The sequence below is a fragment of the Chroicocephalus ridibundus genome, chromosome 7, assembly GCF_963924245.1.
Source record: "Chroicocephalus ridibundus chromosome 7, bChrRid1.1, whole genome shotgun sequence".
Taxonomy (NCBI): domain Eukaryota; kingdom Metazoa; phylum Chordata; class Aves; order Charadriiformes; family Laridae; genus Chroicocephalus; species Chroicocephalus ridibundus.
The window spans coordinates 41,167,085-41,180,581 of NC_086290.1; the positions used below are offsets into that span (position 1 = coordinate 41,167,085).

Here is a 13,497-nt window from a genome sequence, read left to right on the forward strand (position 1 = left end):
GAACAGAAAAAGAACCCAAAAAGGTGGTTTTGTTGGTGATTTTTTTTTTTTTAAACTAATATAAGCAAATCATCCATGTCTGCAATGAGCATGTTTAGAAAGCAGGATCCAAGAATGAAGCATAAGAAGTAAATCTGGGGTTGGTAACCCCCACCCTGGAATACAACAGTAGTAAAACTTTTTTAAAGCATCTTCTTCCAATAGGAAAAAAAAAAATTATATTTTTTTTTTTTTTTACTTTACAATTTTAAATCATTTGCATTAAAAGTTTCCAGTTTCTCATAAAAAGATATACATTTTAGGAAAAAAAAATACAACCAGAAAATAAAACCAACTAAAAAGGAAGGCAAATATACAGTATTATAATTACATCACTGTGGAGTCATCTCGGAAGGTACCCTAGATCTTTAAAGTGTTACAAAGAGTACGTACCTTAATATTATTTCTTTTCTCAAATCAACTATCTTTTTTTCTTTTTCCTGTTTTTAATACAAAACTACACTTGAGTACAAAAATATGTAAACAGACTGTACAGCCAATGAAAAAAAAAAAAAACAACCAAAAAAAAACCCCAAAACAACCCCCAAAAACAACCCCCAAACCCCTTTGACAGCCCGAAGCTACAGGAGATAAGAGCAGGCCCAGACTTAAAGCTCAGAGAAGGAAAAGGGGGAAGAGAGAAGGAGAAAAGCACGGAAAGCCAGAGGAGGTTGCTACATGGTCGAGGAAGTGAATGTGTTCAAGCTCTGAGGACACTTGACAATTCGTCAAATAATTGATCACAGTTTCAGAATCTGAACGACTACAAAAATAACCAAAAAGTCCTTCCCTTGTTACAGTGTGTTCAGAAACGAACATCCATTTCCAGTAAGCAATGTCAAATCCCAGTAAGTGCATAGTAGGGGATTCGGTGACCTCCACCCCTTCAAGAAGCTTTTCTTATTCGATGTCACTTGAGGTAAAACTAAATGGCCCAATTTACTGCAAACTGGCCTCGCTGTGCCAGTAACCGAGTCCTGCGCTCCAACTACACCTTGCGGGAGGCGCCCGTATTTTATCCGGCATGGATAACACAGACGAGAGGCTGCCAGTATTCACGTACCGCCCGCTGCAAGGGATTAAGGCTACTACACAAACGTAAGCGAAGTCGCCTCGGCCGCAGAGCCCCGGCACCCGGTGCCGACGAGCCAGACCTACCCAGAGCTGCCGTTGCCCCACCAATTCGCAAGTAAGTCCCTGATCTGGCAAAGGAGAGTAATTATTAAGCACGCGGTTAACTGCAAAGCTCCTGTGCGCTTCCAGATCAAAGCAAAGGGACGGCAGGAGCCACCGTGCGCCCAAATGTTTTACCGGGCTGCAGCGCCGTGGCCTGAGGTGACACCCGCCACGGGAAGGAGCAGCATCAGCCCAAGTGTTGGGTCTCCCAACAGAGCACACACCATGCCAGCCACTCTCAGGACATGATTCCATTAACTTCGTCATCACTCTGTTAAAATACTTGCTGCTAGTAAATATATCACAGTATTATTTCTTTTTTTGTAACTGTAAATAATATTAGGCTTTACTACAGCAATGTAAGTCTGTCGAAATGGTCGTTTCTGTCCATAGATTAATTAGGTCCCATGATTTGTATGGAAAGGAAAAGTTTTTATAGAAGGAGAGAGCATGGGCAGTCATTCTCCCAAATGAGGATCCACCTCATACCGAGAACCACCTTCCCGAAGGCTGGAAGCAAACAGGAACTAGGAATGCTTGTCTGCATGATCAACTGAAAAGCTGAATGATTTAAATAAATACAATTTTTCATGTTACTTGGCCTACCAAGCGTGCAGCACAGCAAGATGTCAGCACACCACCTCCTCCTGCCTGTCCCGCGTCCGCCTCAGGGGAGGAGGAGGACAGAAATCCCGCGCTTCCAGGCATGGCTGCAGGAGCCTACATTAGAAACCAGGGACGTTCTCCTGGGCCTATACTGCAGGACAACTCTTAACGGGATAAAAAGAAATATATTTACCACGAAGCAAATTCCGCCTCTTTTCTACCCAATTCCTAATTCCTCCTGCCACTTGCTCCCTGTGATGGCTGCGGCCCTGACCCCAGCGAGGAGCCGTGGGGCTGCAGGGGGCTGCTGGGCAGGAATTCTCCCCTGCCAGGGGCTCCATGGCTGAGCCTGACCCGCTGCAGCCACGCCGGGTAAATAAGCAGATCTGAAACTAGGTCACCAACCTGCCAGGAAAGTACCGAAACAAGACTGCGCTTCTCACCAAAGCGTTCCAGCTAATAACCGTCCCCCCCTCCTGCCAATAACACCTCCTACCGATGGGTTTCTCTCATCTCTAGGTCAGTCATTAGGGCGGCAGCACCACGACAGTCAAACCCGCAAACCATTTCCAGAGGACTTTTGTTCTCGCTGGATTTCTTTTTCCAGGTTGAAGCAAGCAGCTGATGCTTTAAAGTCTGCTCTCGTTCCTCCGTGGGAACTTACAAGCGGAGCAAAGTCCATTTTCAAGCAGGATTTACTTAAAGCTGCGGCGGGGACGAGGAGTGGGGCACAGTGCAGCCGGGGGGCTTCTACAGCAAGACTCGGGGCCGCTCTGGGCACGCCGTGTTGGTTGGCACCAGCTCCGAGACCAGCTCTGGCTGGAATGCACTTTGCTTGGGTAATTTTCAGCCCTTCCTGCTCCTAAAAGCCAGCTGAGTCCAGGAAACCCCACAGCAAAGCCCTAGGGTGGCCCTCGCCCGGGGTCAGGGTGCCTAGGAGGGTGCGGGAGAGGAGCGGGATCTGCCTCGCCACGCCGCCGGAGAAGGGATCAGAGCTTTGGGTTGGGTTTTGTCCTGCATTTCGAAAAGGTACGGGAGGATATCATGAACGACATCACGAACTTCCAAAATGCATTTGAAAAAGGCACATATACAATAAAGCATGTATCTAATTATATGATACCATATATATAAATATACTTTCTCAAAATCCCCAGCTTCCCTAGACCGCAGGCCATTACTACCAGCCACTTCTGATTTTAAATGATACTAAGCCAAGCTAAGATGCACATTTCTAGCATTCAAAGTCAATTTCATCACACTTTTCCTAAAATCCCACACTGCGTTTAGGCAACTCGGGTCCCGGTGCAGCCTCCCTTCTCCCTCCCCGACACATGATAATGCGCAGCGAGAGTTTAGGAAAGAAATATTATCTAGCAAAGGAACTGTATTACTGCGGCTCCTGCCCTTGGCTGAAATAAGCACCTTTCCCTAAATTATCTCCGAAGTTTCTCTCCGGAGGAAGGAGTGCCTGCTGTCTGGGTTCTGTCGAATATGAAAAAGCCAGCTCAGGACCTGGACAACAGTAACAATGTCCTATTAAAGGCCAGTTTGGAAGCGTTTGGATTAATTCCTGGCCTCCTCTGCCTGACAGCCCCAATGCAGGAATACCCTCGTAACCAGAAAGAAATCTGGAAACTCTTAAAACTGAGAATTTCTTCCCCTTTTACTAAATATACTTTAGCTCCACATGTGAGCTGTGTCCCCACATCATAGAAACTACCACCATTAAACCCCCCAAAAATCAGGCCAATTAACAACTTCCAATTCTTCCCCTCTAGCGCAGAGCAATAGATGTTAATGCCTAGACACCTTTCACATCACATCACAGATGGAAGCACTTTTTAAGGAGAATAAAATTGTTTTAATCCCATAAGTTACTGAGAAAAGAGCTGGCTTTACTGAAAAATGCTATATATTTTGATGTGCACTCCTAACCACCTGCGAAAGAGAGGGGGCTGTAAAATTCATTGGCCCTAACAGCAGATATATAGATAATGCCCTTTGCTCCAAGAACATGGATCATACCAAGAGCAGAAGAAGCAGTTGCACTTCTATTTCAATTAATAGGTTTGCAATACTCTAAATTGAGTCAGAGTCTTGCCATTTTTGATGTAAAACGAAGCGCAAGGATTTACTGGCAGGGATGTGTGCAGAAATGGCTTTTTTTTTTTTTAATGAAAATGGGGAATGCTCACTGGAAGCCAATTCTAAATTTGCAAACGCATGTTTTTAACTGGAAACCTGATTCCAAGAATTTCAAGCAAGTCCAATAAAAGTCAGCCAGGTTCGATTTCGAACACCAAATACTTAGAACAAATGGATCCGCAAGGCCAAGGATTATCTACTGAAATTCCTAGTACACTGTGAATGACTAATGAACTTGACAAAACTCAAGAGCTTTTCTTAGAAATCTGCAGAGGGCAAGCAAGCAAAAAAAAAAAAAAAAAAAAAAAAAAAATCTCCGAGGCCTCATTTTGCACACCTGCGTGTAGCGGCAAACGGCTTTATATAAAGCCCTCCAATAATTTTCAGTAGGAAGTGAATGCAAGTCCAAAACTTTGTTCAAAATTTGAACTGAATTTCATCTTTCTCCTTTCCCTAGCTCTAGGATGAAAAACTCCAGTGAGTGCTCAGCAAAGAACACCGATAATAAAAATTAATGCAACTCCTCAGCTTCTCGCTCTCCAAAAAATGCAGTTTTTGGAAGACAGCTAAAGCAGCGTGTCCCCCCACTGCCTCCCCAGCTCCCTGTGACACCAGGACACGGCAGCGCTGACATACAGAGCTTCCACGCTACCATTGGAACGAGAGGTTGGGCTTAACTGAAGGCAGATACAAACCACTGAGGCTCCCCATCTGATCTTTTAAACGCCCACGTAATATACACTATAGGAGGTATCAATGAATCGTCAGTGAATGAAAGTGCAAACTAACGAACTGCAGCCAACTTATTTGTGGATACACAAGAGATTCTCTGCCTTTCCTGTATTACAGTGCTTTCTCAAACGCAGGTGGAATTTTTTAACACTTTTTCCCTAGTGCTAACTATTCCAAGAAACCACAGGCCACGTTCTTCCCACTGACCGCAGAGAGGAGAACAGAGTCCCCCAGAGACTGAAAGGGATTGCCGGCAACTCTGGCTCAGCTGTGTGTCTTTGTGGAGGCCCATGCAAGCCGTGTGACCTTCAGGCCTACCACCTTTCCCTTTGCACATTGCTCTTAAAACACCTTTCCCTGCCTCAGCAGAAATCATAACTGCTTTTTTTTTTTTTGGTGGCACGCTGTAAAAGCAACCCCCCGTTTCTCAATTTCCAAGCACATCCTGATGCAGAACATGGCTGGCCGCCTCCTAAGCCAACCTTCCTAGCTGCAGAGAATCAGCCATATGGGATAAAAGCGATGCCCTCCAGCATCTCCCCCTTCTTCTCCAGCACAAACTCCTTTGATTGCACCAAGCACAAAAAATGAGAATGGTCCGGAGGACGGCAGCGGCTGATTTGCCTGAGTTTCCTTTACATTAGGACAAAGAAAGGAGGAGGGGGAAGAACCCAATGACATTAAGAACAATGTTGGGAATAGGTCTTTAAATCTGTCTCTCCAAAGCCCGTATATTCCCAGCCTCGATGGCTCTCACATTACACAAGATGACATTTCTCTCCATATTGTATTATAATTAATAGGCTACTGCAATACTTTACCAGCTCCTACTTAATAGCATTTCAGTGCTGGGAAGCAGTCATCAGGTAATCTGGCCATGATCTACTGTATCCTTTCTAAACACAGGTTCTAGCTGCCAAGAATGTCACCATAAAAAGATTTCAATCAATACCACTCAGCTCCTACTTTCAAATGCTCCAGGTCTAGGAAGAGAAGAAGAAAAAACCCAATACCCTCAAAACGAACAGCAAACTGGCATATGCGTCGAGTACGCAGATTGAAGCGAGCAGATGGGAATTCATTATGGCCTGATCTTGCTCTCTCTTTTGTACTTTAGTAACTTCATACGTTGGAAAAGGTCTCACCAAGCGCACGGAGCCGGCGTGCACAGAGGGGGTTAAACCCATGCAGATCTTTCCATTCTCAAGCTGTGCTCTTGTTGCCAAACAACAACATTTCAATTGTGATTGGTACAAACAGTTGGGTTTCAATGGCAATCTGTCACGTAGGTTTAAGCCCAGTTTTTACTGATAAAACCTGCAACTTGCTGGGTGGTTGCTGGCTTTGTTATTTATTGGGAGAGAAAGAAAGGGAACGAAACAGATTGGTGGGGTTTTTTTCTTGTCCAGTCTGTAGTTCAAGGACTTGCTCTGGAGTTTGTTTCCCCACTTGTTTTCCCTGCAGTGAAATTAATAAATTAGGAATAAAAATTCAATCTGCAAATCTAAATCAAAGCCCAGCACCTGCACCTCCATGTATCACTTTCTGAAGAAGTAGGGAAGGTCATACTGTTTGTTCGCCGGGCTTCTCTGCTCTCCAAGAGCAAAGGCTATCCACCAAAACTTGCAAACACTTCCACCCCTAAATTAAAGCAGAATCGATGACTTAAAACCAAAAGGAAGTCCCTGGTTCAGCAAATTAGCAAATAAGATGTCAACAAGAGGAGAAACGGTCAAGGCTCGGATGCTGATGTAGCTGAAGTAGTTGGGGTTGTTCCATTAAATCCAATGGAGCTAAGAGGATTAATGCTGGCCCAGGAGCTGGCTCCCAGCCGTTTCCCAGCTGCAAGTCTTAGTTTAGGCTGCTGCCAAGAGGTTAACACTGTGATAACAGAATGAGAAAGTATTCATATAATTATATATCTATATATACCTATATTTAAAGAACACTTTGCTACTAGCACTTCTGCCATTTTAAAATCCGTAATTTTAAATCGAAATTATTTCAGAAGAGCAGCAGAACCTCTTGAGTAAACTACAGACTCTCACCCACTCCTAGGCCACTTACTGTCCTAGAAGCAAGTTTTAAATGTTATTTCTAAATGCTATTTCTTAAAACATAGGGTGCAACTAAAGACATAAGGCTCCCAAGGGTCTCTAAGAAGCCAGTGAGTCAACACATAGGCATGGAGTAACAGCAAATCAACAGTTCTAAAAAAGGTGCTTCATAAGTTAAGGAAAATAAAAATACAAAGCCTCAGACTTACCACAGAAGGCCCTCAGACTTATGAAACTAAACTGCTGCGATGTAGTACAGTGTTAAGACATACATTTCTTTTTTTTTTTTTTTTGTTTTTTAATACATTCTAGAGGGGCAATAGACACTGAACCCAGGAAAACAGCTCACCCTAGAAAGTAATTTTGAAAGGAATATCGACTTTGATTCGTGCTCCTAAATCCCTAACAGTTTTGCTTCAAAAATAATTGTTCATTCTGCAGAATAAAGTCCCCCCCCCGCCCTTCTCCAGCTACCAAAACCCCACGCCGTACCTACAGATTTGGAAAAAGCTCTCCTCTGAAATGTTTCTACCTATTTGTCTGAAATTGAAAATGAGTGGCATCTCATCGGGACTTTGAAGCACCTAGCAGGGTTGAGCGATATTCAAAAAAAGGACACGATGTACAGCTGACAGACGGAAACGGACTGCCTTTCATTTCCCACAGAACGTGAGGCGGGTCACTCACCAGAAAGTGACGGCAACAACAAACCCCTCTTTTATCCCTTCCCTTCCTTCTTTCCATTCTTAAGCTGGGCAGAGCAAATGAGGTTGGGTCCACAAAAAAATAAGGTTAATAATAATAATTAAACAACAGCAACAACAACAACAGCAACAACAACAAAATAGGCATCTCAATGTCTGAGGAAAAGTGGGATTGTAAGTGCAGTATTTCTTCATGTGCAGTTCTTCTACTTCATACGAGTCCCCTTTGGATGAGAAGGCCTAGTGGAATGTGTGCTCCCCTCGGACTATGTGCGACGAGAACTCATAGCGGTCCTGGCTTCGGTAGCCACAGATGTTGCACTCTAGCGGGTCCCGGTAGCCGTGGCAGCCCATGTGGATGGTGTACATGACATGGTCCAGGAAAAGGACGCGACAGTGCTCGCACTTGAAAGCCCTGATCTGCTCCCCTTCTCCGTTGATGACCTTGTAGATATCCTTTAAAGAGCCCTTAGAAGCTTTTGTGGCATCCAAAGCCTTGGCGTCCTCCTTCATATAAGCCGGGCTTGGCTTTCTCTTGGGATTTAAGGCAGAGTTTCCTTGGTAGGACTGGCGGTCTTCGTGGCTGCTCTCTGAGTCAGTAGAATCCAGGCAGCTATTGCTGGGGGAGCCCTCTCTATCCTGGGTTCGACTCTTTGGTCTGATGAGGGAGATCGGGCCATCCATGTTGTTCTCGTGACTGTCAGCTGTTTCCCTGCTAATGGGCCTTTCTATCCTGTTAGGATGATAGACCTGAGCGTAAGCTGAGCTGATGACCGGGGCCACCTCTGCAATTGTGCTTGGTGTGTGCTGCATCAGGGGGTGAAGTGCCTCAGCTCCAAGGTAGGTGATTGCATTGTTGATGGCTTGGTCCATCATGTGAGACTGCATCAGCTCAGCCTCCTTCTCATAGGTTAGGTTCATATCAAAGGGAATATCTGGATAGCCAAATCTCATGAGCTTTTCACCTAAGGAACAAGAGCAAAGGAATGAGAAAAATCAATGTAATCACTCCAAGGTTTCACTGGAAAAGGGGTGGGGAGGGAGAGAAAATCCCTGACTTTGGGTGAAATTCATTCCCAAGTCCAAAGTTAGCCTCCTTCTACTTGTTCACTGAACTCCTACAAAATTTCAGTCCTGACGTGGGTAAAACAGCAACCCCACCAACAGCCTTTTTTATAATTCTGTGTGAAGCGTGTGGCTGCAGCGACCTCCGGACCGATTCCAAACCTTCCGCTGGGCCTGACTGTGCCTGTGCTTCAAGTTAGGAGATACACGTTAACTGGCAGAAAATGGGATCAAACCACCGAGGTGAATGAAGCTCTGCCGGTTTATACCATTAGACGTATTCTTCGAAAATTAAAGGGGGCAGTACCACATGCCCCTCACGCTCCGAGGTGCCCCATACATACCTTACAACAGGGCTGCATGGTAAAAAATTTAACCAGCAGGTACAGAGGGCTGGTACGGGGGGGACCTAACAGCTTTAGAGCCACAATATGTAAAACCTTCAACCAGCAGGCAAAATATAAAATGACTGCATACGGCTACAGAACGGAGCAAGTAACAGGAGTATACAGGGGGCTGACCTGCTGCCTTGTGTTCAGGCCAGAGTATTTTTATAGCTCACCCCCTCAAAAAAAAAATAAAAAATAATCCTACCCCAAAGTTTTGGACTGAGAAAAAAAAAAAAGACACACACTCCTCAGTGTCTATTTAGGAAAGAAAACAAAATAGAGAAACCACATAGCTTAGTTTCGTTTGGTAAAAGGCAAAAGTAACTTTCATTGAGACAGGATAAATTAATATATAATGATAAGGAAGCCATCTGATTCATCACTACGTGAATCCAAATTAACATCCTTGTAACCTTTTGAAATCCATGGCATTACAGAGATGCGAAACCAGAACCACACGCTGGTAAATTCTGCTAGTCACAGGGCACGTTGCGTATTGCAGCTCTCCTTTGAAGTTCAATTTACAACTACTTACGTTGGGGCTCAGCTCAGCAGCACCGCTTTTCCAATGATGGCTTTAGAGTGCAAGTACGGGGAAAGTTTATACAATAATTCTTCTTTTCAAATAGAAAAGGTTATATACACAACTATATGTGTAAGATACAAAATGTACATATGCTCGTATGTGTTCACACATAAATATTAGCTAGCTAACAGTTAACTTTTGGAGCTGATTTTACAAAGTCTGATAATTGTGCTTGGTTTTCATTGTCTTTGTTACTTTTCACTGCCTCGGTACATAAACCCAGACTTCTCTTCAATAATGTAAGCTAATAAATTCAAGGACTCACTACATACAACTGGTTTGGCTATCCAAGAATTAAAAAACTCAAGAATCTTGTATCACCTTTTGCCAAAATTGCTTGGAACAAAATGTGTATAAACCACCATAAGAGAGAAACAGAACCGTAATCCCAAATCTGTTCCAAATAGCATTAGTACATTTCGACATAGCTATCACTCAGCATTTTATTTTTCACTATAATGATTCATTCCAGACATATACATTCCATACAGGGAAGGAAAGAAGAAGCAAACAGTGCTACAACGATGGCCGTTGTAATCTAACGTGATCTAAGGATGAGTCTTGCCATCAATCATCCTCCTGTCAGTACTTCTGCTGTGGGCTGGCTTGTCTGTGCTGCCACTGACAGGATGGACAAGTCTTTAATGGGAGGTGGCTCCTTCCCAGGTGGGGCCAAAGTGGGACTGGAGGAGAGCTCTAGGAGGCACGGGGCGTCTTGGGCACGGTGGGAAAAGTCCACTGGTCCCTGTCACCTGCTCTGGCCACCTGTATCGTTCCTGTGTTCAGACAAAGAGCTGGCTCTGGTGAGAGTGTGATCCAGCCTCCAAACCTACTGTCCTTCGTAGGCTGCACAGATCAAGACATGATACCTATTCTTTACGGAATGCTTGGATGAATGACGCAAACCTTATTTTGATTCCTTTTATCTTCCCCGCTTAGTTACTCCTCCACAGACAGCAGAGAAAACTGTAAATTGCCAGTGACCTGAATTATTTATTCCTTTAATTATGAACCAGTTCCCAAGATGTCAGAGCCTTAGAAATGGAGTGTGACATAAAAAAGTAAAATAAATGATAACATGGGGAGGAAAGGGCATAAAACACAGAGCTCGAAAGAAACATTAACAAACCAGTCCAACGTGGTTTTCAATTTTAGTGTCTCTTTAGCCAAACTGTACTTAAAACTAACTAAATGGATTTGTAATTTTGAATTTTCATGCAAAATTATGCTTAAATTCTATTTATTCTCGCCCTACATTAGGGAAGTAAAAGAAGAAACATTCTCTGTTGTGGTCATCTTATCATATAGCATTCCAAAAAACCCCAAAACAGGTATTTGAAGCTAGACTGAAGCACACAGACAGCTGTCCTGTGATACCTTTAGTCCATCTCGTCAAGTATCTAAAGGAACTGCAACACTGGACACTTAGGAGAAAGCTGCAAGAAACCTTGGAGAAAGCAGCTGCAGAATTCACACTGGGTAAATTTCTTCCTGACCCCTGTCAAGTAGAAGTCCACTCTAATTTTGAAGCCAGTTGATCTTCATCTGTTCTGGGATGCCTGTGTATTTTTAATTTTACTATAACAACCGGGGTCTTATTGTAAGCCACATGAATGTCTCCTTTTGTATCCTGCCAGATCTTAACCTCGGTGACACTCTCTGACAGTGAGCACCACGTTCAAACGGAAAATACGTGAATCTGCTTCATGTGATTGGCCTGAAAATGGTTGTGTACAATTGCACTAGTGTCGGCTTCTCCCTGGCGTTGCAGCAGAGGCAAACCCAAGTACTCAGACTCCTGCACATCAGAACTTAATACTTTCTGCCTCTGCTATTTCAACAGGTTTGGCAAGATTAGTACCTCAATAGCAGCTACAAAACCAAGTCTCTCACGCAGAAGTGAGCTCAATTTGCTGTATGCTGCTTCCTTTCCTCCCAAAATTTTAGCCAGAGTAGAGACTGTGGTCCATAACCAAGGTCCCTTGGAGACTGCTGATCAGAAAGAGCCGTAAAGCATTGATAGATGTAGCATGCAAAAGATTTTAGCTTATGCTTACATGACCTTCTCATAAACACCATTAAGTTGTTTTGGACAGGTGCCACACTTGCAGTATGCACAGGAACCATTACAAGTTGTTCCTGATAGAGTTGAACGATATTTCATTGGGGAGAAAACAGGAAGAAAAGTGAGGTCATGGTGAAAAAAAGAATGGTGAAAAAAAGAAAGGCAGCAAAGCGGAGACTGCTGGTTTTCAATTCAAACACTGTGATGCCATGAAAGATCAGAAAAATAAGATATAGTAAATACGAAAGAGGACACTTTTCCCTACAGCTGGATCTGGATGAAAAGCTGCATGTGACGTGAAACCCTGAATTCCTAGCCCCAGAATAACGGAATACCAAAATGATCCGTTTCACCTACAGAAGAAACAGGTTTATCTAACAACAAAGTAGTACACCCTACCGAAGAGAATAATACTGAACTGCTAGGCGTATCTCAGGCAAGGACTTCCAATCAGAAATTTGTCCCTGAAGACAGTAACGACATATGGTTAATTACATGTGAGTGGAGACGTAAAATAACCTTCCTGGTCTAAAGAAAGAGACCATCGTCTGTAGCTTCCAAAAATTGATTCGACTTATACCATCCCAAAAGCGGGTTGCCTCAGGTGAAAGGTACACTTGCAATCAGTAGACTGCACTGCTTGGGGAGCAGGCGGGGGCACACCAGAGGTTAAGGGAAGGGAGTGAGGTCTCCAGCCCTCTCAGATAAAGCCTCCAGCCCCTGCAAAGATAATCTGAGAGGTATCGCAAACGCAATTCTGTTCAAGTCTGTGGACCACCTGGGGGAAAAAAGAGCAAGAGGTGTGAACTGCCTTTGGTTTTTTTGAGGCTGTAATGTTTCTGAGGTCTGGACACACCAGTTGAAGTGTCAGCGTGGTTAATTATTTCACTGCTGATCACAACCTGCAAGAAAGTACAGCACTTGCTGAGACAACACTAGGGAAACCTGCTGTGATGTGGCCACGTTTACAATCTCATAAAGCTGTGTTTGGCTGGTCGGTAGAGAGTCCTGCTCCCATTTCCACCCTCTTCAACCCCAACTATTGTCACAGCAGTAAATTAAATCAGAGCAGAACTCCCCCAGCTCCTATCAGCTGCACAGTAATCCATTTCAGACCGCTCTTAAAAACAACAGTCTAAGAATTAAGCTTTTATCTCAGAAGGGCTAATAACAGTATAGAAAATACTGATGCCTCCCAGCATTCCTCCTGTGGGTTGGATGGTTCCTGACCTAACCTTGGCTTAGCACCGATATTTGGGAACGGGCAGATGACCGAGAGCAGCCAGGTCAGTGTGTCGGTGTCCCCCAGGTGAGCTGCTGCATGCTGCCAGCCCCCTACCATTCAAAACCATGTGGGTTAGCTTAAAACCACCTTCAGTGGTGATTTAACAAATCCAGCTGAATCTGCATTTAGCTGAGGGGCAATGACTTTTCTAAATGTCTGTGTTAATTGCTTACACTCTCTGATCCTCTCTCCCTAAGTGTCCTCTGTGTAGGCAGAGTAAGTATAGGACACCCTTAAAATCCATACAACTGTCCTTCCAGGGAGTGAGTGCGGAAAATGGCGTATTACGTGACTTACACTTACCACAAGTAATTCCCCTAAGAAGTTCTGCACTGCCTCAGTAGCAGTAAAAAGAAGCTTTACGCTACAGCTCAAACCAAGTAAAATCCCCCACACTGTCTGCTGTTACAAGCCGAACAATTTCAATTTGTCAAGATACAAAGCAAAATATGAATTCTGGGCCTGGGATTCTGGGCCAATCCTGTTTTATATTCATGCGTTAATAAGTTTATTGTGTGCAGAATGCTGCACATGCAGCAAGCGCTGCTTCCAACACAAGTGATGTGATTTTACTTCCTCATGCCGGTATTATCAGACCAGTTGTTGCCAACTCTCAAGAATTTAATACAAGTTACAAGTCTTGAG

At 44.0% G+C, this 13,497-nt stretch overlaps 1 protein-coding gene across 4 annotated transcripts in view; it reads right to left on the minus strand.

Moving 5' to 3' along the window:
• Positions 1-275: 275 nt before the first annotated feature.
• Positions 276-13,497, minus strand: part of IKZF2 (IKAROS family zinc finger 2) — a 119,450-nt gene continuing 106,228 nt past the window's right edge. For all 4 annotated transcript variants that reach the window (XM_063341398.1, XM_063341396.1, XM_063341395.1 and 1 more), the window contains one exon: positions 276-8,427. In XM_063341398.1, the coding sequence (XP_063197468.1) occupies positions 7,703-8,427 (725 nt within the window). In that variant the 3' untranslated portion in view covers positions 276-7,702. The remainder of the gene's footprint in view (positions 8,428-13,497) is intronic.